A 27574-nucleotide genomic window follows, 5' to 3' on the forward strand; every position below is an offset into this window, starting at 1 on the left:
GTCGATATCCGCCGGAATCGTGTTCGCGTATACGCGTTAACCCCGCATAAAATCTCGAAGGTACCGGTACCGCCTGGGGTCGAGGGAGCCGTGGCCGTGGCAGAGGTCGCGGGGGCGGCGCGAACCTATTCGGTTCAGGCGTCGTCCCCGCGAGTTACGCTTCAGGACTGCAGGGCGTAGCGCCTGAGCTACGAGAGGTGGTGAACATCCTTGGCGAGAGGAACCAGGTTGGGACACTAACGGGCGTGGGACCACCGCCGGGCACCTTGGAAAGCGAGCCAGGAGACGAAGAGGAGGGCACCTCGACCAAGAGACCACCGAGGCCCCTCTACAGGAGGCTGATCAATTACGTTCGACAGGCCTGGACCGGCGTCAAGTTTGCTCTAGGTATTTCGCCAGTTTATCGTTCAAAGTATTACACGTAGCACCTGCTCGAGTCTCTTGCATGACGAATTGATTTTGTAGACGCATCCGCGTCTACGCCGGTAAACTCGGAGGTATAACTCGAGTTTCGCTCCGTTTCCAAGTTCTGCCGCGGAAAGGAACACTTTTGCATTTCAAATGTGTCGCACGAATTCTTATGTACAAATGAGTTTATGTCGTAACGCGGTGTCTGTTTCTTCTTTGGAATTTCAGCATCTTGAGTTGTTAAACGGGGAGTATGGTATTTCGTAATCTGAACCCAAATGAAATTTCAGATGTCGATTTTATTTCGTTAACTCTGATTATTTGTTTTATGTACGGTGCTTGCGTCCATTCCTCTTGCAGGATTCGTTTCTCTCTCCATTTGGTCCGTACTCGATCTTCCCTCTCGCCACGACCCGCAGTATTTATTTTAGATCTTCTCTTCCCTATTTCATCGTCAACTCTGTATCTGTTTTCCCCGTTCCTATAATCCCCTCACATATTTCTCTGGTACCTTGCAACACATCTTCCTCGATTCCGCGCGGGTTGCATTTCTCTTCCTTTCATCTATCCAGTATCGATCCGTACTCCGCTCATTACAGCGTCTAAACTTGGCTATCGCTTTCGTCTTTCTTCCTTTGCAACCTACGCGTCAGATATTTTTTGGTCCTCCCCGTACGCTCCGCTTGCAGCGTCCCGTACGCGGAACGTTCTTGAAATTTTCCCAGTTCGAACTTTTGAACGGTTAACGCTGTTCGAAAGTTTAAACGCGGCGTGAATTATGTGGATTTAGTACGGGGCTCGGAACGTTTCGACAGGATATAGCTAAGCCAGCTTTCATCAAAGATCTAACGATGCGCTCGGGCGGGGTTTCCGATTGTCGTATATTTCAGTTGCATGCGCTAATGCCACGGATCATGGACCACCAACTTGAAATTGATGAGAACCGGAAAATGCGGTTTAGTATCTGCCGGCACTTTGGGAACACCGTTTTCAAACTAAAGCTTTCTATCTTGATACCTCGAGCGGTAACCCATTGTTCCCCTGAAAGCGATTAAACCGAAATTACAAAGTGAGATGAAATACAAAACAATAATTAATTTACCTTCGCAGCGTGCAGATACTATAGTGAAAGCTATAAAAAATATTAATATATTCATATAACCTTTTACTATGCAAAGCAAAAGATAAATAAGATTGATATCTTCCAGTTTCTTCTAATTTTGTTTTATAAACAGTCCCGTAAATTGAATAAAAATCTACTAAACCGTATAAATAACATCCAAAAGTTAAGAATAAAAGAATTACATTAGAAGAAGTTTAAAAGCAAACAGCGAAACGTATTAAATCTCTGTACTGGAACTACGTCCAAGTTGGTGGAATAAAAGTTACATCCTCGGATTAAGCAGATTACGTTTGAAAATGCAAATACGTTTCGCAAAGTCCGCGGCAACTGATCGCGTACTCCACCGGATGCTTGAATCGTACGTCATGAAGTGGTTGGAACACATTTTCCTGAAACGTGCGAGGTCTCTCTAGAGCTTCCCTTGCGAGAGGTCGTCGGAGTTGTTCACGTTCTTTACCCAGCCATCTATGTTGCATGGCTCGTACATGCTTCCGCCTGTGCGGCTACACGCACGTTCGCCACTGTTTTACGTGTTTCAAGGGTTATTGTGTTCGACTTACCCCCAATCGACCTTCTTACCCCGATGCCTCGCTGAGTGACTATCATTGCCCGCGTTTTTTGCTCCACCCACCGTCGCTCGAGTAAAATTGATAAAAAATTCAGCTCGCTACCTGGAAATCCTCTTAGACGTTGCCACGATGATAGCGAACCTTATAGGAGTCAATTGAAAACGCGTGACTCGAACTACTTATTTGTCTGATAGAAAGAATGGAGAAGAACGCGGTTCTTCCTTAATTTTTGATCCCAGTACCTCCGGTCGAGCAGTTAATATCGCAAGAATAAATTTAACAAGTTTTTACGATATTCCACTATACTGAAAAAATTGTTCATTCGAGAGAAAAATTGTACAGGGTAGCTTCTGTTGCTCGTTGAAATATAAAGATAGAATGTGTAGAAGTAATTTGTTTGGGACCTTGTAAGGCATGTAGTTGTTAGTTATTGTGGCATAGATATGTCAAAAATTCCGCTTAAAATTCCAGCGGTCAACATTGGTAACAATTAGAGCACGTTGCAACAGTTATACGCGTTCTTATCATAGCACTATAATCTTAGACGCACGAGTACACTTCATGAAAATTCATAGAAACGTTACGTAGCATCATCTGAATCTTACGTTTCCCCGGGCCGATTTACGAGCAGCGTATTTAAAAGCAAAGGGCAACAGATATTACGCGGTGGCACGCAAAAAAGGAACAAAGATCTCAGAAATGATCTACGACGATTATTCGAACGTCAAATATTACTGTGAGATACGTTTGTAGAGTTATTTTTATTTCCAGCATTCCCTTCGACGACCATGTCAGACAAGAATAAGCGAAATAGTGCTTCGTCAAATATGATTTGATTTCGAAATACGACTTTAACTCGCAAATATGATTTGATTTCGAAATATGATTTTGACTCGCAAATATGATTATATTAACACCCATCTGAAAAATTGATTGCGCTTAAACGCGTAGTCATTTTATAATAAAGGTAAAATTATGTTATAACGGTGTATGAAAAATGGGTCAGTATTTCCGGCCGAAGGAACAGTTTCCAATAAATTTCTTCAGCGTTGCTCACAAGCCATCGCCTCCCGTTCGCATGAAAGGTAACTGAATTCTCGAAACCATTTACCGGGCTGAAATTCAACGCCTCGTTTAATCGAAACGAATAAAAGCATACGTCGGCGCGCATCGAAACAACCTGACAATGGGTTGCACGCCACTCGCGGAAAATTCATTTAAACGTACGAGCGCACGTTAGTCATGATCGGTGCATCGTCCACGCGTGTCGGTTGCACATGGCTCGGATCGCTTTGTTGCAGCCCACCAAGAAATATAGACGGTCGAATGTTAATTACCTGTCATTTTAAACGGTTCGAACGAAAGTGTTATAACTGTACTGACGCGTGTACAGAGAATTTCGCATGAAACGTTTGTTCATTTACAGTGAAAAATTTTCCTGTAAAAAGGAACAAATCCACAATCCTCTTGAAAAAAACTGCTAATATTAATAATACTATTAATATTAATAATATATATAATAATTTAGCCACTTTAAATTCATTATATATTTTAATAAATAATTATTTATTTAATTTTTATTTAATTAGTAATGTAATTAAAAGCCTGCAAAGCAAAGTATTAAAAATAAATTGATTTCTTGTCAAGTACTCTTGTTATTAAAAGAGCTCCGCAATATTACGTGCCTGAAAGAAGGTGGAATCATAACGAAGGGATGGTAGATTGGTTACCACCCCTTCTAGGTACAGAGAAACCATTCGTCTTAACTAATGAACTCTGCCCTTTGCTACGTGTACGTGAACTGAAAAAGATATATATTGGCAGATGGGTTTAAGAGCAAAGGGTGAATGCTGAAGTGCGAAGCGTGACGAATCTTTTAGAGAAATCGGTAGAAGCGACGTTTCTTGAATGATGACGTGGCCAGAAACACGAACAACGCTTTGGAATCTACTTCAATTGCACAGTATCAGTTCGCGATATTTGGCTTCATTTCATATTTTACAAAAACTTTTCATAGCAATCAATAGTAAAATAATCGATAAAAATATTTTCTATATATTCTCGTTTCAATACTTACACTGTAGAACAAAAAATAGTGTAGCAATACTACTTTCTCAGGGGTATTTATACAATTCTGAATTTGCATGCAGATGTTCGTAATTGGATTATTAGAAATAAAAATATGTTCCACGCGTTTCGAATTTCACGCGTCATGATTGGAAGAAAAACAGATGCGTCATGATACGGGACACGTATTAGCACCATTACAGGCTGATATACTCAGGCTGGTAGACGCGTCGGTGGAAACTGGAGTTAGATGGCTCCGTTTTCTGATCACGATGTAGAAGGTGGATCCGATGTGCTTTCTGATCACGAACGCGGGCTGCGATAGATTATTGTTGTGGGAAAGACAATATGTTGTGCAGTGAATGCGTCTCATCCCTAGCAAAGTTCCAATATTCGAAACGCGAATGAAACACGAATATCGACAAATCTAACCCTTCTTCTCCTGTATTTTTCATATCTCGTAGCGTCTTCCTTCTGCATCATTCGATATCGTTCTAGTTGTGACAACGAGACGTACTTTTAGATTGCTCGACCTATCATTCTCCTTGACAATCATACAATTGTTGTAAATTGTAATATATACGAATCACGTTGAGTTAATAGAACTAATATGTTACTTTTATTTTTAATTATTAATTAAAAATTAATTGAAAAGAAAGTAGTATATAAAATAGAGGAGTATGCGTGTATGTATGACTGCAGAAAAATGAAATAACTCACCCTTGAAAGGGGACTCGTATTACCATCGTAAATCTCACGCGTGCAACGTGATAGATCCACATGGATCGTAAAGATAGTAAAGATAGTAAAGAATCCCTGTAATCAAATCCTTTTATGACAGCTGATCCTCCGCACATCATAAGAATTTCAATTACACACCAACATTCTTTCGTGTCGTTGTTTTACAATTTGAACAAGATATATTTCACAGCCGTATCACTATTTTCTACTCTCCGTGAAAGAAGCTTACCAACGAATGTAATGTTTCATTTGCTTTTCATAGAGTAATGCGCAGATCATGACCGGAAGAGAAGGAAATATATTATTCTTCTACTGCTGCTACAGTTTAATGGACGCTAAAACAATACGTATTAGAGGAAACATTTAGAAACGTTTAGGTATGAAAGCTGCAGGAAATTCGTAGTACAACGATCGAGCATGTAAGATCCACATGGAATAGCAATATATCCGTAGCACGGAATTCAAATTTATGCAAAGTTTATTTTGGCGAAATTGCGGTTCCCCGTGCACGTATCACACGTTTATCATGGACGTAGCAATTCAGAGTCGCACTTTAAATAAACAGTTCGATTGAGAGAGTTGGATAAAATATGTACTTCTTGCTGGTTTTAGTTCCCATGCGAAAACACACGCGCGTGTACGCGACGAATATAACATGAATCTAAATTCAAGTTAAAACGTGCTCGCTATTATCGACATTTAAATTAAAATTTATGTATCATTAATAATAATTACATGGAAATTACATATCCCCGATATTTTATAGCGTGTATACCCACGAGAAGTATTAATTTCAATTGATTTGCATTGAGATCACCCTGGGATCCTTTACAGTACTGCGCTACTACTGTGGCAACTAGTAGTAATGCATCGTATGGGGTCAGACGTAGTGCCAGAGACGTAGCTGTATATAGATAATATCTCGGACAGCTTAGGTGAGTCTATATTTCGTAACTACTGCTACTGTAAATCAATGCGGTGATTCTGCATTGTAGCTGATACAAGTTCAGTAAATTAGTGGTATATTATACAATATGGCGGACATGACGCGCAGACGGTAGCCTAACGAGGGATAGAGTAGCAAAAGTATAGAAATTACTAACGATGTGAAATGTCTCACGTGCATTTAATGGCGATTACGATGAAATGTATAATTATATGTATGTTATTTAATGCGTTGACAGAGAAATCTTTGATTTTCATTTTTCAGACTCCGAGTACGAGGAGGAACAGACACCAAGATACAGACCCGATTCTCTGGCGAGTCTTTGTCGGGCCACGAGATTCACGGAGGCAGAGCTGAAGAGAATATATCGTGGTTTCAAGGCAGAATGTCCCACGGGAGTCGTCAGAGAGGAAACTTTCAAGTGCATCTACTCGCAGTTCTTTCCGCAAGGAGGTAGGTGTATTATAGTATAATATCGGGAAAAATATTATTGCCATTTTAATTAACGACAAATACAGGGAAATCTGTTCGATTAGACGTATAAATTCGCTTGTTCTGTCTCTCTTCTGTTTTTGACTTTTTTAAGCGTAATTTAGAATTAGTGAAACAGTGGTAAATGAAGAAATAGATGTAAAAATTAATACCACGGACAAGTTATATAAATGTATGAGGTCAAAAGTACCTTTAATACTTCAGGAAGAGTATATACGACTTCAGTTGAAATAATATCAATTGATTTATGAACGAATTAAGTGCAGCATGTGTCGCAAGAGTTAGTCTCGACGAAAATAATAAGTATAAAATGAATATGGTGCGGACAGAGAAAAGCTGAGCGTCCGTTTCTGGTAAATTTCTCGATAATGGTGCCATTTTATAGCTCTCGGTATGCTCCACCGGTAGTTCGAAGTTACTATGTGCTAAGTAATATTGGTCTCAAAATTGAACTTGGAGGATATAAAGAAAGAAAGAAAGAAAGAAAAGGACGCTAGTCTTTTCTTGCATTATTCACTTCTCTTCTTTTTTCCCAAGTTTTTACTTTTATTTCGTCAGTTTTCCAGCGATTACAGCGAAACAAAACAACCACTTTCACGCAAGGTACTACAAATTCCATGTTTATTTATTCAGCGGCAGAAAACAGCGAACGTGGCCTAGCAATAAACTAACAAAGGACGAGCGTCTTAACGATAGGTTCGAATTTAAAAAGCGTGAGAGCGGTATTCCTTTCTGTTTATCCGAGGCACCCCCGCCCATGCATTCACATTTAAATTCTCTTTGTTTCGCGGTAACGCGAAGTTTCGTTCGAAAAGCATAAACAATAGAGAACACATATATGTATGCGTGTAGCTACTGGGGAAAGAAAAATAGAAGGCAAAGCACAATCGAATAGAGTAAATAGCCCCATGGTATTTCGTTGAACGCAGATGCATAGTTACCATGGTAACAAACTCTCGCATCAAAATCGGCGCCCGCTTCGGCATTCCCTTTTATCCACCTGCATAAACGATATCGATATTCGCCGATGGATAGTTCTCTATCGATTCCGAATGTTTTTATGCTTTTTTCAAGGCACCAGCGGAACTCGTGAAAAGCTTACTTTAAAATTCACCGCCGCGCGAAGGATATTCGATTGTACCAGTGTATCCCTGTTTCGCTCCGCATTGGACCAATTTGTACAGTTACGTACACACGACAGATTGATGCTTTTGTAGTGTTTGAAAAATGAACGACCCGAACCTCTAGAGACGTGCTTTGATCGCTACGAGGGTGTTTTTCCTTTTATTTAAACGGCGAATTATTAACGAGTCCGTTGCAGGATTCTGCGAGACACACAAAGCTGTCGAATCTGCAGTAACTTTTCTTATCCTTATTGTAGTTCTCAAGGTGTACTAAAGTATAAAGAAACATTCGTTAAATTGTGAGACACGTTTTCAACTCTAAGAATATGAGAAAACAGAAAATTAGAGATTAACAAGTTAGTAATTATTCGTGCATAGTACATGCAGAGAATTGGAAGAAACAATGTATGTATTTTATGCTTGAAGGTTCCTAAAAAGAGGTTAAACGTAAGCGTAGTGTCAAGTACAAATTTCTATAAGCAACGCTCTACTGGAATGGTCACAACACCAATTAGCTTTTAGTGTTCGCGTAAATCCCGCGAGAATCTACCCTTTAAATCAAATTGTGCAAAAAGTGACTGTCGCGTAAGATGTGCACAAAAAACGGTCCGCAAAAAGAAAATCTCTGATAAATCCCTGGAGCTATAAATTTGCTACACAAAACAGTTGATGTATGTAGAATAAAAATAGCAGTGACGGAAGAAAAAACGCAGCGCGTTACAAGTTGAGAGAAACGGAAAATGGACGACACAAATTGCATTTTTCCGCGAGGCAAGCAGAATTTGAAATTTAAATAGAAGAAAATTCGTTCCTTTACGTTACTACATTTCGTTATTATCGAAATTATCACTGAATTTGATCGATGTTTATTGGCAAAGAATAGACGCAAATAAAATTACTTTTGCACGCAACAGCAAATATGCATTGAAGACCCTCGATTTCCTGACAGTGACAATTTCTCTTCGCGGTAGGTTTTACGGCTACGAGTCGAATGTCGTATCGATATCGCGATTTGTTTGCCATTCGACGTAAGAGAAAGAACGGAGGAGAATTTACGAGCGACGAACCGTGAAATCGTGGAAAAACTGTTTCCATCGAAAGACACGTTCTCCAATCTTTCACCTCGCCCCCACGCGATCCGATAATATCAACTAATCTGCGCATTAACGTAATTTCAATGAAATTACAACGAGCCTAGTGACAAGTGGCGTCGTTCGTGTAAAAGGCACAATTTCTCGTTGCTCTCAACGGTAATCGTTCAGTGAATAAAATTCACCGTTCCATACGTGCATGTTTTACTGTTGCGTGTGCAACAGCTGTACCGCTTCGCGTGTAACAGCTTTACCCCTAGCATTGCTTGCAATTTATTGGCTGTCGGCTATTAGTTTCACGCATAATCGCGATAATAACGTCAAACAGAATTGAAACTGTTCGTGGGCATTACGAATCCATTGCTATTTCAAAACGCGTTTAACAGTACACAATTTCTTCGTATGAAGTGTTACAATGCGATGAGAACTAATAAATATTGCTGTTGTTATCGCTAAACGTGTCGTGCGTATAATTACAGTATCGTATAAACGTGCCATTTATTATTATGTAGTCGAAAGATATAATTTATTATTATATAGTCGAAGGTAACAATGATGGTACATTCTTTGTACGTCGCGTAAAATAATGACTAATAAATAAAAATTCTAGTCTCAGATAGCCTCGTTACAACACAAAAGCAACACGTTTGGTACGCAACTAAATTTGATACGCAGATAGAACGTATGGGAGTAATTTTTACGCAAATTAGATCGGCGTGGTTCTCGAGCATACGTGGAAAACAAAAAGCTACTGACTAATATATTTGTAAAATTATACCGGTACGTGTTCAGAATTCGTTACGATAACGAAATGTAACGCTAAACAACAAAAAATTTGGTTGCGATTCGTCTCAAAATTATATACAGCACTCACAGAGAAGAATACACTATTCCTCTTCTAAAATCATAATATGTACTTAAACAATTTATTAAAAATACACACGTGAATCTATAAAAGTTGACAAACACGTAGACTCAAACAGGATCGGTCGCAAGCGTCTATGTACCAACTTCTTATCAAAGAGAAACATGTTTGTACTTATCCGAAATCCCTGCAGCGTCACGGGAAGATAAACGAAACTTTTCCGTGACATTTGAACGAGTCCCATGGAACGAAATGAAATTTATATTTCCGAAACTAACCGAGGAAGCATTCGATGGTAAGAGAACGTTCTGGGATTCGGATCGATGGTCGAAAGTCGAAGAGATGAATAACGACAATGCGATAACACCCATTTGGCTGAACAAACCGTTTTACCATGGCCTTTGTTCGCACAGAAAGTAATGTAACACCGTACGTGTGCACAGTGCAACGTTTCAATCCCATAGCTTACATGCAACGTAGAAATTTATGACCGTGTTCGAACATTTATTTGTGTAACATATAACATCCATGAATAAAATATAAATTTCTGGTTTTTTATAAATTCTATTTAAATGCTATCGATGTTTGTTCCGACGATAAGTCGTTGGACAATATTTAACGTTCATTTAAATTGTTTTAACTTCCAATTTATAATTTTATATGTTGTAATTTAAGTAGGTCGTGTAAATGTTTGTGGATAAAAAATTATGGACGGTAACGTCCATGTACAACAGCACATTGTAACAGCCTTTCCATTTCTAGTTTTCATACGGTGTAATACAACTTGTAATACGGTTTCTTCAGCTTCTTCCATTGTAAACAGGAAGCTCATTCTGAAGTTCTAAAGAACAGACCACGCGAGATCAGATGGAGTACGAGCGAGAAAAGTTATTGTTAGTATTCAATAGATATCTATTTCCATTCGCTGAGAAACAATATGAAACCTTCCAATTCCTTCCACAAGAATTCGAGTTTGTTCTTAAAATTTTTACATCACTGGAAAAATATTCGTTGCTACAGTATTAAGGTGGTTGTGTAATTTCTTTGGAATGAACGAAATACGGATTTATTGGATCGAATGAATATTTTTTATAGAGATTAAAAATATGTAACATTTTTAAATCGTGGATGTGTGAGAACATTTTATTAGTACAATTTACAATAGAAATACGAATATTTTAGCAAGCACGTGTTCCACAAATGTGTTAATTCCGAAAATATCCGCAATACATTAAATTATCTTTATATCCATTAAGTGTTACTTAAAGTTCATAAGGTCTGTTAATATTTAAACGAAATCTGTTAATTTTACCTCAAGCATCGACCTAATAATTTGAAACTCGTCTAACTTCTACCTACGCCAGGCAAACAAAAATTTCCAAAGGAAGCCAGAATATACATTTCAGTTTGCCCTCGAAGAATTCGGTCTCAAGACAGTCTTTCGTCGTGAAAATATTACCACCCTGCCCTCAAACGTAAACGTTCCTGCAGTCGAGTTCCCGTTACACCGAGGAACGTTTCAGAAATTTCCACCATCTTCACGAAGCTTATCTAACGTACAAATGAAACGGTTAAAAAACGATGAGGAGCTCTCGATTTGTTTATCACGAACTTTAATTCCTCAACAATAATCGTACACGATACTTTGTCTATACGCGTTTGTAAAAACGATCGTCCACTCGTTCAGTGTAAGAACATGAACGGAATTCATGAATTTTATGATCGCTATATCTTGCAGATACCTGGTTCAATAATTGCTTTTAGTTTAATATCGTTTGTTTGCAGAGTCTCGGCAAACTGTGTAGAAATTCGCGCACCATCGTCGGCTTGATACGTTCAAAATTCCTACGTAAATAGGTTCAACTTTGATTGAATGTATACTAAATTCAGATGGTTGGATCCGAGTGAAAGCAAATTATTTTTAATAAAAGTGATTACAAATACAATGGTATATAATCGAGAGAAATAGAATCTAATATTCGAAACAAACGATTCGTTTATATCACATTCGGAAGAAGTTCATTTTTGCAACACCTAAAGTACGAACGTCGAAAAATAATAAACATTTATAAACATATAATTGCTTTCAAGTATTGAACGCATGAACGATTGATTATCTCGAAATTAAATTCAGTTCCGTTTTCTGCTCAGAAAACAAGACTAACTTCTGACTTTTACCAACGGGTAACAGAAAACCCATTATCCCTAGGAGTCTATTTCGTACAAGCTCGACAACTTTGACGAGTTAATCTGCTTTACCCCCTCTATGCTGGCACGAGAGTCCCAAAGTGATAATTCGCTGGAAGGAGCGAGTACTAATTTCTAGACGAATCATTTGAATTGAAAGGGTACCTCTGAGATTTCTGCTTAAGCAGAAACAGGGTCGACGACGAGATTGGCATTCCTTAACCTTGCACGATGTGAGAAAGTCTCCTGCGATATGAAACCTCTATTAAATACCAGTAACTTATTTTGGAAAATTCCTTTAAATTGTCACATTTTTATTTTATAGACTTTCTATCGAAAGAATTGTACATGTAATAATTAATTATAGTAATTATCAGCTTTCGAGAATTATAGACATCGCTTTACAAATATTTTTCTCGAATAAACTCGTGATGCAACATTTTGCAAAATAAATTGTCGAAAATAAAGTTAATTCATGAGAGCAGTTTGACATATATCTTTTCTAAAATAAGCAATACGTTCTACTTGGACAGAAATATTTAAAAGTATCCATAAAATATTGCTAATTTTCGGATAATCTGCTTCACTGAAGTTCTAAATGGATTTCCATCTAAAAAAGGAATTACTAACTAATCTCTCAGCATTTAAATTCGATATTCCTCCAGTTAAAAGTAACATTATTTCCTCCAAAGTGAGTGCTTCGCGAAACAAGAATTCTTATCTAAACTGCACCTTAAATATCTATGACGAGGCAATTTACCATGCTTGACAAGATAACCGTCCCCTCTTGCGAAGTCATCGCAAACGAGACGTATATAGCACGAGAGAAATAAAGCAACATTTACGTTAAATAATTTCGTGGATAAATCTACGCTTTAAATCTGCAACATTCCCTCTGGAGTGATAGAAGATTCTTAGCTGAGTTTCAGCTTTCGAGTCAGCTTAAAAAGGATTCCAGGACCCAAATGGAACGTCATCGAATGCTTGCTATCTAAAAAATTTAAACGTTTATCAAGGATATCCTCGTATTTTCTAGATACAACATTATAGTGGCAAGATTACTACGAAATCGTAGAATTTATACAAAATTATATTTTTCCAAACAGAAATAAAGAAAGGTTGATTGAAATAAAATATTCTACACGCGTGACACATATGTATAATAATTTGTTTTGTTACATACTTTTAAAAATGTACAAAGATTAAAGAAATATTACTAAAATTACCATTTTTGTTTCGTCTTTCAGCTAATACTAGCCAGTACGCGCATTACGTTTTCAACACCTTAGACCAGGATCATAGCGGCATTCTCAGTTTCGAAGTGAGTATTGAACTCTATTATATTACTCTACTTAGTGCTTATTAAAATATAACGCTATTTTAAAATTAGATATGCTACTTATCTTATTCATTCATCTGTCTCAGAGGAAACTATAAACACTAACTACACTGTTAAAAACATATTGGATACTATTCATTTAAAATGTCCAACCATCATGCAGCTAGAAGGTAGCTGTGAATAAAAATACGATACGAAAAATGAAAAAAATATTTAAAACGGCTCAATTAAAGTTCATAGTTGAAAATTCATAAAGTTGAGAAATACGAATAAATATCAAGTAGCATAAATAAATTGTGCACGTGTGTGGTATGAATACATATTAATTTCCGCTTCAATTGTGCAGTTTAATTACTTAGTGCTTCGTTCAAGATTAAACTTGGACCTGGCGTTGAAAAATTTCGAAAAACGTGTACAAAAATCAGTCGGATATATTGAAAGTAAAAATTGTGTTTAACGATGTATAAAAGCGTTTTGGATTATCGATGAATTGCGAATCAAATGGAAACATCGAAGAATTTGCTTTGAAATCGAATGAAATTCACTGCCTAGAAACCACCATTAATTAAAACGTATTGGAAGGCTGTGCAAATAAGAGCAGCGAATTATCGACGATCGACGAAAAATCTAGCTCTGTTTCCCACGAAAGAAAAATCAACCCCCTTTCAATCCAATTACCACATACGAGATAAAAAGAGTTTGCAATATTACATCTGTCCCCCCAAAAATACCAACTAAACAATCAACAGTGAAACGCTGTTCGTACGTCGATGATCGAAGCGATGGTCTGAACGCGTCCCCTTAATATTTAACATGCTAATCAGTACGACCCTTGGACAATTAGTAATTCGCACGGTTCAATCGGCGAGTATGGTTGAAACAAATATCTGGCGGAGATTAACGCTAATTGCCAGGTAGGACGGCAATAACGAGCAGCATAGATCTAACTAAGTTTTCCAATCAATAGTCGGGGCCAATCAATCGCTGATTCGCGGTTAATTTGCGGATCGATATGAGGCGCGCCGCCCACCCACGTTCTACCATTCCGTCAATCGTGAAACAAGAAAACGGAAGAAGTCGCCAGGCGATAATTACGGGGTAACGCAATTATCTCTGGTGGCTTCTGGCTGAAAACGTACTTTGTGTAATTAACCCCCGCTGAGCTGCCTCGAGATCACACACTAACCGTGCCTCGCTCTTTCCGCGCCAGCAAACATACCCTTTCCAGATCCTTCGCTTTCTTTTCTTCCCAACGCGATAAAGTCTCTACGGGCTCCTTTGACCCCGTTTAATTAAGTCTTTCTATCAGATTCACCCTTGCCAGTCCTGTTTGCGGAACAATGTACGTCAACTACGAAATAGGACTCGTTTTTTTCTTTTCTCGAGCGACAACAGCAGCCTCGTATGTCCTCGCGCACCCTTCTGCACACCTCGACCGCGCACGGTTGGGTTACTCAACTATGCGTAATACGCGGGAAATCTTGCACCACCAAGTGGCAGCTTTCGGTCGCGTCGTTTTAACGATCCTCCTTTCATCTTCGCACACGTACAGTTGGAGATTCATTTACACGAAATCTCTACACGGACGAGTAGAAAGAAATTTTTCATCAAATTGGAGGATCTATGTAAGAAAGATCGAGCGCGAGTTTCTTCTGGAAATATCTGGAATAACAAGCAGTCTTAGTCGTTGACTGCATGCGTGTATCGCCTCGAACGTCGGCAATCGTTGCTCCAGAAACACTTGTGAGACGACACGAGCCTGAATCAAGGTCAATCGCATTACAAGCTCACCCTAAAATCTACAAACGTGAGAAGATTACCGCCGCTTCTTTACGGAGCGATACTTTCCGTAGAGCCATTTTCATGTCACGCCGACAAGACTCCTCCATCTTCGCACTTGCCGCTCTCTTTCTACCCTCGCACGCGAGACTCGCCGTCCTCTTCGCGCGAAGAAGATGCTCGCCAATTTTCAGGTTAATCGCATTATCTCAGAAACTCTGAACCTTGTTACCATGCCCTGATTTATGTTGTGTGCGCATTTTTTAACATGCAGACACACATACGAACTAACTTGTTCCTGAGTAGATATCCGTGAGGCAGGGAAGGCTTTCTCGATTATACGTATAGAGATTGTTTAGGGACACTTTGTTGGGAAATTTTCTCTCTTCAGAAAACTAGTGTCTCATCAGCTCATATACAACGTGGAACAAGTCCTTTTTTTCTAAAACTAAATCGTACGTAGATATAAAATTGTGACACGTAATCAGGACAATCATTCGTCCGATTTCAGTTACATACGATAAAATTTCGTGTAATATATAAAATTATATACGTGAAATTCTGTGCAATACGCTTCTTTCATTTATATTATTCTCATTTTTGCACATTTATTGCAGAGAAACCGTGAATACCGTAGATAATTATTGAGAGGGATGATTATTCTTCAACATACATACGTCCGTCATAAATAGATGATAAATGATAATCCGTGAAGTTTTGTGTATTGCAAAATACACAGAATAATATCTAAAAAATCTTTAAATTACAAAATGAACGCGTTATTAATTTCCAACAATGCAGCTTTACACATCTCACTCATAAACTAAAAAGAAGTAGCCTTAATTAGTACACGTAAAATCCTCATTAAAAAGGAGGACAGACATGTTATAATTACCGTCATATCTATGCTGTGTATAATTACAGTGAATTCTGTAGTTAGATATCTATAAAAAATTATACATTTACGTATAAAATAATTAGATGTAGACGTATAAGTGAAAACAAATACGCTTCGTACGTGTTCCCAAGTGGAACAAGTTTAGTGTTTGTCCAACGGATTTAAGTCACAGTTTGCCATAGATTACGTGGAAATATTCACAATTGCATCGGACACGTCCGTCTCAATGCATTCCGTCCTTTAAACCCGATCGAAATCGTGCTCGACGGTGCATTGCCGTTGGCATAATCACCAAGACCTAAATCAACAATCGCTATTTATTCCGGCGAGCGTCCCTGTTTGCGATTGGGACTGGTGTAAACGCGTACCCTATATCTGTGAACAAGGCATTCCTACTTCGCCGTTATAATGCTTACTTACGCCACCGGGTTATTTGCCTACACATTTCTCCAAATAGCATCGTTCAAATTAGAGATTAACGTCCGATATTAAAGATATCCATGCGAGTGTTCATTATTTTTTTAAATGAAAAATCGTCCTTGAAATATTACTTGCTAAAAGCATTTAATTCCAGAGAATCAATCTTTCTCGTTATTTCAAAAGTACTCTTAATAAAACTTTAATTTAAAATTCAAAAATTCTTAACTCCTACCATTCTATCCTGAGGTATCACATTTTTAGGAATACCATTTCGAAACGAATTCTTTTTCAGAATAATTAATTTCAGCGGTAATAAGCAAGACTTTGAATGCCAAATGTTCGAAACAATCGTAATTCGAGCATCGAGTATCATCAACCAGCTGAAGCAAAGCAGGGTGCACCCCGCCCCATCGATTGGTTTCGAACGAAAAAAACGGCGTCGTAACTCGATTCGCCATAATTGAAGCGTGCGCTAATCCAATTTGTCCCGTGAACATGAACTCGAAAGTGCTTTCGGCCGTGACGTTGCACACGGGGCGGCTCGTGTTGCGTTATTATTAATTCTTTCTGCAGTTTTCAATTACGCCCCGTCCGCTGGAAGATGTCGAAGCCATTATTGCAAGCTCGAGCACGCCGCGCCATCAAATAAAGCACGCGACAAATTGCTTCGTTTGTCTTGGTGTGTGAAAGCAGTTTATTCGCAAGCGAAATAGGGGCTGCTGACATTTTACCCTCGTCCATGTCCTCAAATTATTATGCACTATCACAGTTATGCATTCATAGAATATTTACATTTGCAAAAAAGAGAGGGAAACATACACTGACATACGTAATACCGCGTAACATGCAAAAATATTCAAGGTATTTCGAGTGGGATACACGCGTTACGATATTCAAGCGACGAAACAAATTTCTATTCAAATTTTATTTTTCACGTTTCAGGACTAATACAACGCGATTATAATTGGCAATATTTGAACGAAATCTGTTCGTAATTGGAGTCTGATCTCATTTTACGCTGCACAATGTGTGATAATTACGTGGATTCTCGTTTATGATATTTCCAGAGATTAAAATCTTGTCTGTGCCCGTCGTTACAGCCGTGTCCTGTGTAACGATCGCACTTTGTTTCGCCGTGAACTTTCGTGTTGCTTTAAACTGTTCCATTTAAATCGCGTTAACTTATATCATGTAACTTAAAGGTGATCTCTGACAAGACTGCTATCTAAATTACTTATCTTACAGTTATCATTGAAATATTGTGCTTCCTTATCTAAATTACCTCGCATCGGTCGAGATTATTCACTGAAGAACTACGAACCCGAGAAAAAGGGATGAACACTTCCAAAACGCCAGATTGTAACGATGAGATTGCGAGTTAACGATCAGCGGCCATTTAGATGTGGATTAGTTAATTGAAGATTTATTGGGGGTACCTGAAATGCTTAGCGGAAAATGTAAAACTAAGCACGACGCGCAAACAAGCAGAACGAAAGGTCCACGAAACTTTAGTCGCCGTAAGTAAGATTAAGTGCCCTCGTTACTGATTTATTTCAGGCTTTGTAACTTGTACCGGAATTGTACGCGACATCCTGGATACGCCACCATTCGTCAAGCTTGTTACAGTCCCTTTGTACAAACAAAGCCTTTTACTTCACTCGCCACGATATAGTTATTCAATTCTACCGTTTATACAAATTTAATAACTTTATTACAACAATTTGTTCATTCATATTACTTAATTTTGGAATTAATTACGGAAATTGTCACCATTTTATGAAATACTGCATCCTGATTGGCTTGTAATTGCTTTAATACAAACTTCTAATATTTTTTAGCGTCACTAGAAAATAGAAATATTTAAAATGTTCGTTTTTTTGCGGCCCTTTTCTAGGCTCTTGTTTAAGCATTCAGATGGGTATCCTCGAGGCTAATATGAACGGTCTACGAAAGTATTACTGTACGATCCTTTTGGTTGAGAACAAGTATTCTAGCACACCTACGTCTTGCTTAACCATCAATTCTAGTACAATGATTCTTGCCATTTCTTACAGTTTTATGACCATTTCTCACTTCTACGTTTCCAATGATTAAGCCCCAGTTTTGGCATAACTGTAACTCTTCTCACACCAACGGAAGACACCGAGTCAGCGTTCTCCTTTTCCGCTATCACTATCGTCGCGAGTATTTTTCTTGAAAGAAGTGGGTCACGAAGACCCCAAGAATTCGATTGCTACTTAGTATCTCTTATAATTTAAATACGTAAGTTAGAACCAATTGAAATAATGACTCGCAGGTATTTTTTATAAATGTCCGTCTGGTGAAATATATATAACATTCGCGATTCTCGTTCTATCTCTCGCATTCTTCAGTTCTTTAAATATGATTTTGGCGTGCATTTAAATACGTACTCTATTCCCTCCATTTTCAGCGTCACTCGCAAGGGAAGTAAATTGCCGTCCTTTAACCGCGCGCTGCAACACGAGCATTTGCTGGTATTATCAAATTTTCGACTGACCGTATAGTGTCCCCTATATAAAACTTGTGGCATTTTTCAAAACCTCCGTTCCCTGTCCCCGTTCTACATTTCCTCTGTTTGATACGATGACGACACCAACGCGAACACATGCTTCGTGGTTGTAAACAATTTTTAACATTGTCCGCTCTGATCCGACATCCCCTCGACCCGAGGGGAGAAAGAACCATTCCAGGCCCTCTAATCACGGCACGTAACCGCACTTGTCTCTTTAAACCGTTTTACAAGAATGATTTATTAAAGGGGACAAATTCGTTTCGAGACGAAAATTGTCGCCCAGTAAAGGGGCTATGAAACTCTTTATCTCTCTATAAAAGATGGAATAAAATGGTAATTTTTAGAAAGATAAGAATCAGAACCTTAGGAAGATAAGATCTTAATTGTCGCTAATGTACATATGCAGCACGGTATGGAGACGACTGACTCGCAAAATATGAAATTATTACGGTACGACGTTGTATGCTTTTCTACGAGATAATGGATAACGTTATTAATATTACACGTAGATAAATGTTGAACGTTTTAATTAAATTAGAATTTGCAATCCTATTTCAGTTGAAAACTGGATTTTCATCAAGTTATCGCGAAAGTTTAACGTTAAATTAGAATAGTAACACAATCGAAACCTTCTGATTGTACGAAATGTATCGAACATAAAACTGGAAGTCACAGAATACTCGCTACTTCTTTTGAAAAGGAAGGCGAGCTTTTGATGCCGAACGGAACTCTTTTGACATAATTTAAACTTCACTGGAAGCGGGAAGTGCTTCGTCTATTATAAAACGCAATGTAGCGTTAATATTCACTTTTCTCGGCGAGCATGCTCGAAACGGCGTGCTGGCGCATGTAGAGCGCACGGAAACGGAGCCGCAGCGTCACTGCAATCATTCTCTTCCGGCGTAAATTCAAGCACGAACGGTCGGCACAATGGAGCGTAGACGAAAGCTACTGCAGACCTGGCGGTTCTACCGCCGCCGTTCAAAGTTCCGCTGGAATTTCCATAATAATTGTTACATCGCGATTGGAAATAGTTCCCTCGCTGTTCGATCGTCGAGCGATCCACTTGCACGCGCAACACGCGCGTCTTATGCTCCTCGAGCCGCCCGGAAACGTGTCTGTTCGTGCGTACGCTTTCGGCTGGAGAACCGTTCTCCAAATCGCAACCTGTTAACGCTAGCGATGGGATCGAGCGGGTATATTCCAATCTAGTCGGATTGTTTCGAAACGTTTGTGAGATTGCCTACTTTGGAAAAAGGATGTAATACTTACATGTGGTTGTTATAATATTTAAGCGAGCTAATTTCGAGTATTTCGTATAAGCGTTTCAAAAAAAGAAACCGACTTTAGCTAAATTTGTTTCGTTATCCATGAAAATTGTACAAATTCGCTGTGCCTAATATCACAATTTGGACAGAAAGAAACTGAGAATCAGGTCGCTCCAAATTGTACCTAAATATTTAATCAAGAAGGTATTACTGGCTGACTATAGCAATTCCCAGAACCAAGTATTAAACTTTACACAGGCTCTACGTTTGCAGAAGATATAAACTACTGAACCTAAAATATGTCATAAACTCGTGCACTGTTCTTATACATCACTATATGCGAAGAATAATTATATTCTTTGAATATTTTAGGTAATATTTAAAAATTTATATATATTCAAATGATCGAAATACAGGTCGATCTTCATCGCTTATCAAGCCTTCACCAACAACCTAATAATCGATGGGACGTTAAATCCTCGCCTAATAAAAAAAAAAAGAAATGCTATTTGTTAGTACAACGAGCAAAACTTGTGACAGTGGGAAATTGAAATCAATATCAATTGTTGTGCAGCGAAAAAATCGACTGAAAACTGCCAACGTGAAACCAGCTCTCAAAGTTTATTACCCACGAGGTTATATATTATCTGTCGCTATCCGTTGGACAGTCAATTATCGCGCGATTAAAATGAGCACCTCGCGTGCGCCCTTTGATTCAGCTTTAATTATCCTCTCGCGTGAAGAAAAATGAAGCTCAGCGAAGTAGACCCCTGGGTGTAGCATCCGTCGCTTAAATATATTTCCGGGCACGTTCATTTTCACCCCTTGAGAGCAGGATTGCGACACGCAGATGCTTGTCATGCGATGTTCTAAAGAGAAACGATGGCGAGAAACGAAATCATTTCTAAATCTTGCTGCCACTGAAATTTTTGCAGACGCAAATGACAAATTCTTCGGTTCTAAATTATTCATATTTATCACGTTTGGAAAAAAGAAAAACGAACGACACCGTGACAAACGTATATCTATTTAACAAAATAGCTTTTGGAACCGTGTAGACCTTTCGCTCTTGCCAAGCAGCTTACAATTGACTCTTAAAACTAAAAACAGGCAAAAAGCCAAAAAGGGCTTTTCACTCCGCCCTTACCCCGCGGATACTCCTACTCTGACACTCGTAGTGCCTCACACAGGTCAGCGTTACTTTTACGAAGAAAGTTCTACTTAACATTCTGGCCATTTGGAGGATATGGAGTTTTCTAACTCAAGGAAGTTTAATTGCTTGAACATAAATATTCCAAAAGTCATTAACTATTACGACTTGCTAAGATCGTCCTTCCTAGGATTTTTATTGCAAGCAAGAGCATATATCGTGAAAGGGTTGGTCGACACCGTGGCAAGAAATTGGCAAGGGACAATTCCATAAAATATTGTGGAGTGTTAAACTTTAGTCTAGGTCAAAGGTTGACTACCTTTTTTCGTTGTAAGCCAAAATTAATCAAAATATGAGTTTTAAGAAGACATTTCAGGTCACTAGACACGTATTGTTCATTTTTCTTCTTTTGTATCTTTTTAGCTAATAAATATATTTAATATATCATTACCAAGATTTTAAATTTATTATATATCAAGATGTAAATTTTATTATTTATATTATCTCAAAGTTTAGGTAAACAGTTATATTTATGTTTTTTTAATTTTTTGATTTATTACGTTATATATTATTTTCAGAACTCGCATAGATCACTTGAAATTTTCAAATGGGTAATTTTGGTAACTCGTGTGTCATAGGTTGCCCGCTGGTGGTCTAGATTATTGTTAGGTGTAAATGAGAAATGTGGATTTAAAGTTTCTTGTCGATCAAAGAGATTTAATATTAAGAATCACGAGAAAAAAGGGGATGAATTTCTTTTGACCGAAAGAACGAACAGTTGAAGATTAACGTACATGGAAAGTAGTTAGAGCGGTAGTGAGTAATGTGAGAATGCATAGCGTGACTTCTTCATTACATAATCCTTCTGTATTTAACAAACTATGCTTTTATTCAAATTATCCCACGACATCGTGATCGATATTCTAGATAGCATATCAGGTATCAAAATGACCGATCTTATTCCAATGTTGCAGGACTTCGTCACTGGTCTCAGCATACTGTCTCGTGGTTCCATCGACGAGAAATTGCGCTGGACGTTCTCGCTTTACGATATAAACGGCGACGGTTGTATCACGAGAGAAGAAATGACGGACATCGTCACGGCTGTATACGAGCTGATGGGCAAATTTGCTGATCCGAATTTAGACCACCAGGGTGTACGCGAGAAAGTGGACCGTATGTTTCAGGTATGAATCCGAGTTTATTATGCAACGATGCGGTGATTTAATACTCTTAAAAGGCTGTCGTATGTTCACGAAGGCATCGCGTCGAACTCTGTCGCAACATGTAGGACACAGTCCGCAATTTTATCCGTTTCTACCATAGCGCTCCGATAATTCCATCCATGTGATGTTACCACTGTGCTAGGAACAACGAATGCATATTATTCGCTCGGAGGACCATCTGGCAAAGCACCAGATGGGCACTGTCTGAGAACAACATGAAAATATCGCAACTGGAACATTGTGGAATTATTACAGTAATTGATGGCAAAATGAAATTTATTGGGATTAAGAGATACGTGTACAACCTAACAATGAATTATGTACAATAACGCTGTCCTTAGGTGAGGAAAGCCTTCCCTTATAGTTGGAAAAAGTTTTTCCCTTCCAACAAACTCTTTAAAACATTGGTTACACGACCACCCGTCCGTTGCTTTTAGATTTCGTTCGTCATCGATTCTTTTCCTTTTTATTACCTTCTTAAAACTACAATGCTACATTATTGTACGTGTAAATTTTTTACCACTTATACCAAAATATAAATTGCTAACTCATTAACATAGAGATAAATCTAGATTTAAACATATCTAAAATTCCAAAAGTACAAGAATGTTTATTTAATTTGTGGATATTTTCTTGCGTTATCGTTTTTAAAATTAATTACGTGATTAATCGAATCGACAAAATGATGCAACTCCTGTCACATTCGTCACATCGTCACTGGATGTGTGACGCATGCAATGACTCCAGAGCCACAATTCTTACAACCCTTGCACCTCACTCTTCATATTTCATTTCCTGATGGTTACGAGCGTCTCTTACATTCTCCACTTTATACATCCTTTCTCTTGCATCGTATACCACCTTTAACGTCCTATATCCTACGTTACCATTACGTATACAAATTTACACAACATCTTTCCGATATATACGTTCATCCCTCACGTATTGCTGTGACACGTTACTTTCTACTTTCCATATCCTCCTTCGCGTGTCCAATATCCCAGATTCCATATCTTGTATCCTATCCCTCTGACCGCATTCAATATACCATTTCCCATATTTCCGTACCACAAATCCCGCTTCCCGTGCCATCTTTCCCATTTCTCATCTTTCCTTTTCTGGTGATTACGTTCATCCCTTGCATCCACTTTACACGTTACGTTCTACTTTCCAGATACTTCCTTCTACATCTGCTATCCCACGCAATACGAAATCGACCTACAAAGCTCACAAGAATAACTTGTGGATTTCATCCGCGCATTAGGATTGTTTCGCATCGAAAAATGTATCTCGCCAAAATAATGCGAGAATGTCTAATAAAATTTTCGTGGGTAAGTGTAACTAGAAGAAGGTGGACAATTGCTTCGAGAAATGAATTGTCACGATAATTGAGCAGCAGAGTAACATACCCCGCGTGTACTACAAAGAGCGCGGAGAATATCATTCCTATCGCGAGAGATACGAGTGAACAATACACGCAGAGCAAGTTGGCCCGTGTAACTGTCAATTAGTTTGTTCCGTTGAAGGGCTATCGAGTAACGACGGGTGGAAAATCGAAGAGCTACTCGATGATCTTTCGTCGCAGAACCTAACAATAGACAGAAAGTTTCCACTGGTCTTTGACAAGCTTGTTCGTTCACTTTGACGGAGGAAAACGAGTGGCTTCTGGTAAAGGGCCCAGTAGACTACAATGATGCAAGAAAAAGCCATTCTTTTTAGCGGCTGTCACATTGTTAGCCGCGAATGACAATGTCTGAAATGATGTACTCGTACCAGTCCTTCCCACTCGTTCTCTCTCTACCTCTCTCTCTCTGTTTCTCTGCTACCTTTCGCCTAGATCGAATAAAAGGCGACAGGATTCGTTTCAGCGGAACAATTTGTGCGAACATTTCATACCTTCGATTCGCCAGAGCCGAGCCCCTGTTATCCTCCGTCTTAAAGCGTATTAGATTCGAACTGTTTCCCCCCGTTTCAACCCCCGAAAGGGCCGACACGGAAAGATAAAATTGAGAGTTGATAAAATAACTCCATATCGTTTATTGGAAAAGGTACTATTTTAGGAGGATTTAACGAGAGGAAATTTGTGGAAAATTGCGTCACGCGTAAATTCGATCGCTTTTCTTTTGACGGAAATTAATAACATTCACCTGTCATGAAGGGATCGGTGAACCAGCAAAGTTTCTTTCGCATCTTCAATTTTTAACCAACGAGAATTGCTTAATTTTCATTTATAATTAATGCAAAGAAGTAAGAAGCTTTGAAGAAAGCCGAGGACGAGTTATTTACCTTTGTGTCTTCTCTGAAAAATTACCCTTTTCGACTTAACCCACTTTTCCAGCTCGCCACTGAACTGCGCGAACTGAGCGAACGAAATACCAGGACGGTTTGACGGCAAAACATTTCGGTCATTTGCGGGGTAATCAACCGATCCCGCGGACTGTTCCCAATCTTCGTATTCGGCCGCGTTCTCCGCTCGCCTGGTCAAATTTGCAAACGACGAATGTTAAACTTTCACCGAAAGGAAGGGTGGTAACGTAGACGCATTGGCGAAGCTGCCGCGAAATCCAAGGCTAAACGGCTTGTTTACGGTTGCTGGCTTTCGCGTTCGCATATGCATGCGCGTACATATATGCACAAAGAGCCAAGGGGACCAACAAACAAAGCCCGAAGCGCAGATAGCGAGGAAACTGTGAGAGTAGCTACGATTCAAACGTACCCGTCCAAAATTCTCAAAGATCCCCGTTTTCAGTGGGAAATATCGGACCATTTTAAGCTTGACGTTATTGAGATACAAAATAGTATTGAAATTACTTCCCCTAGGACTGTGTTGATATTCGTTACAGAAATTTTCTCTTACGTACATGTATTTTAAATGGAAAAAGAGGCAACGCGTAAAAAATGTACGTAATTTCTTCGTTCACGTCATATTCTTAGCTACTTTAAATAGTGCTGTTGACTTTTCATTAAATCCGCGATACGTGAACGTTGGGAACGTCGCTACGTATTAGCGTCGTGCTTTTATACGTTTTGTGACCTACAAAGGGGTATAGATTATCGCGTTTTCGTCAAACGCAGATATAAGCAGACGATGGGAACGCGGAATTGCCAATTTAAAAGTTTGTCCTTTTACAATACAAAAGAGAAATACAAGCTTCGAAGCGACTGATATTTCGCTCGTATCGATTACTCCTTTCTGGTGGTATCCAATACCAGTACACTATAGTCCAACGTGTTCGAATGATCTATTGTACTTATATACTTCTTCGTAAATATCGTGGACAACTTTAAATCGTACTTCAAATGGGAAGCTAAAACGTTTCGTTGAAAGCGCGCGACACAAGATAATCACTCGATTGAAATATCTAAAATTTATTTATAACCGAATGAAATAAATATAAATTAGAAAAAATCGAGTATACGCAGGACTTTAAGTAAAAATCCAAATATAAAGGCTTTAAATACAATTTGGTCACTTTTTATAGGGAGTTGAATACTCGATATATTTGATTAACGAGAAATAAATCGAAATACGTAATTATTTGCCGTGTAATTAATACTGAGAGGTAAATCAAATCACATGTTGATAAAATATATTTCTCGGGACTCACCCAAATTAATCCAGGAAGATGGATCAACTAACGTTCCGAAACCGTGGCAACGAGTCGTCATTTATCATAACTTGGCGGGGTCGTTTTGCAAACGTTAGCGTACACAGCTGCGAATTAATCGATGTAGGACAACGACGAAGGGGCTGCAAGAAAGACACGACCGCAGAAGGGAACGACTTTTTCGCGACCTAAACGACCTTTTAGCGAGCACCTCGTACCACCCTGTTCGCAAAACGAATGCATTACACCAACGCCCTCGTTTCCTCGGTATGTGCTAATTATCAGGCAAACAACCTGAGAAAGAATACGACCAAATGAAAGAGAAGAGGCGACAAAGAGACACGGAATTCGGACAAAAATTCAATACCACTCCGAGAATATCTCAGCTGCGATGTTCGTAGAGTACGAATACTAATTTCACGTGGAACATTCGTGATTACATTTTTAAAGTGATGAATGGATAACGAAATAAATCGGATGTAAAATTCAGTGATACGCGAAATCTAATAAAGTTCGAATGTGTAATATTCTCCAGACGTTACAGAAACTTTGAAGAAATGGGACAAGGGAGGTTATGGGACGTTACCGTCGACATTTGTATTTCCAGGAAATTATTAAAGTCATGATCCAGCATTATTTGATATATCATTCTCTTTGCATCGATACGCGTAAAATTTGCAATTAAATGTGAAACGTAACCAGATACACGTTGAGTCAAAGGTTGTCGAAAAATTAGAATTTATTTCAGACCTAAATCAGGCTGTAAAGTATCGTTGTCCCTTTTAAAATGACAAGACGTTCAAATTCAATGATAAAACAGTACAGAAGAATTTTTGTAAAATAATTTTCAAAATGAAACACATCAGAGAAGCAGCCACGTTCATTAAAGCTGACACAAGCTTTTCCTTGGGAAGTTGCGTTAAAGTTTACGATTTAACTGCCTCCTCTGTGCGAAAGATGAACGAGACGTGCCCCTCTTCTTTTCTCTTTCCATAAAATATGCTTCAACTTTACGCTACATGCATTAATGCATTTCCTAACTTCAATCGCAATCTGTGCACTCTAAAAATGCCAACAAGTTGTGTATTTATAATACTAAATACGTATTACTTGACGTAAAAGCGAAAACTAAATTTACATTTCATTAAAACTTCTTTAAAAGATACATCACTCGTTACATCTATAGCGGAAGTAAGCACGAACATAAAGTAGGATGACAGAATTTACATTCAAAGATGTAACGTACAATTTTCCACGGTTACATCTACTGTCTATCTCCGACTTTCTACATCTGCCGTTTCTCATTCTCTATCTGCACTAACTGTTCCCACACAATATTAATTACTTAGAATTAACATTTAAATTCTATCACGTACCGCGAATTTCCATAACTCGGTCTTAGTAGTAATATAACAAGAGACGATGTAATTGCATCACTTTTCCATCTCACAGCTTAATTCATTACTCGCACTACATTAACAGCATTATTTTGTAATTCCCATTATACACGGCGCTACGTAAATTAATCAACTCGTTGCATACGATACATCGCAAATTACCTTACAATATCGTTCATCGACTCCTCCAAGTTCCTTCAGTGAGGACCACACGCGCGTGCAAAGGGATGCTAAGAAATAAAAAGACGATTTTAATAACGAATCAGCAAACGAGATTCGTTTTGAAACTTTGACACCTGGCACCCCTTCGCTGCGTTCTCTCTTTTCTTGTGCACGACAAACG

The 27574-nt window shown here is 38.6% G+C and overlaps 1 protein-coding gene across 2 annotated transcripts in view; it reads left to right on the forward strand.

The window, feature by feature from the left end:
* LOC143424090 (A-type potassium channel modulatory protein KCNIP1) overlaps positions 1-27574 on the forward strand; it is a 141206-nt gene that overhangs the window by 110451 nt on the left and 3181 nt on the right. Inside the window, exons 5-8 of one of the 2 annotated variants that reach the window (XM_076895911.1) lie at positions 61-387; positions 6119-6307; positions 12861-12934; positions 21975-22187. In XM_076895911.1, coding sequence (XP_076752026.1) covers positions 61-387; positions 6119-6307; positions 12861-12934; positions 21975-22187 — 803 coding nt within the window. The remainder of the gene's footprint in view (positions 1-60; positions 388-6118; positions 6308-12860; positions 12935-21974; positions 22188-27574) is intronic. The other variant, XM_076895912.1, reaches the window with a different exon arrangement.

The sequence above is a fragment of the Xylocopa sonorina genome, chromosome 5, assembly GCF_050948175.1.
Source record: "Xylocopa sonorina isolate GNS202 chromosome 5, iyXylSono1_principal, whole genome shotgun sequence".
Classification (NCBI taxonomy): Eukaryota; Metazoa; Arthropoda; class Insecta; order Hymenoptera; family Apidae; genus Xylocopa; species Xylocopa sonorina.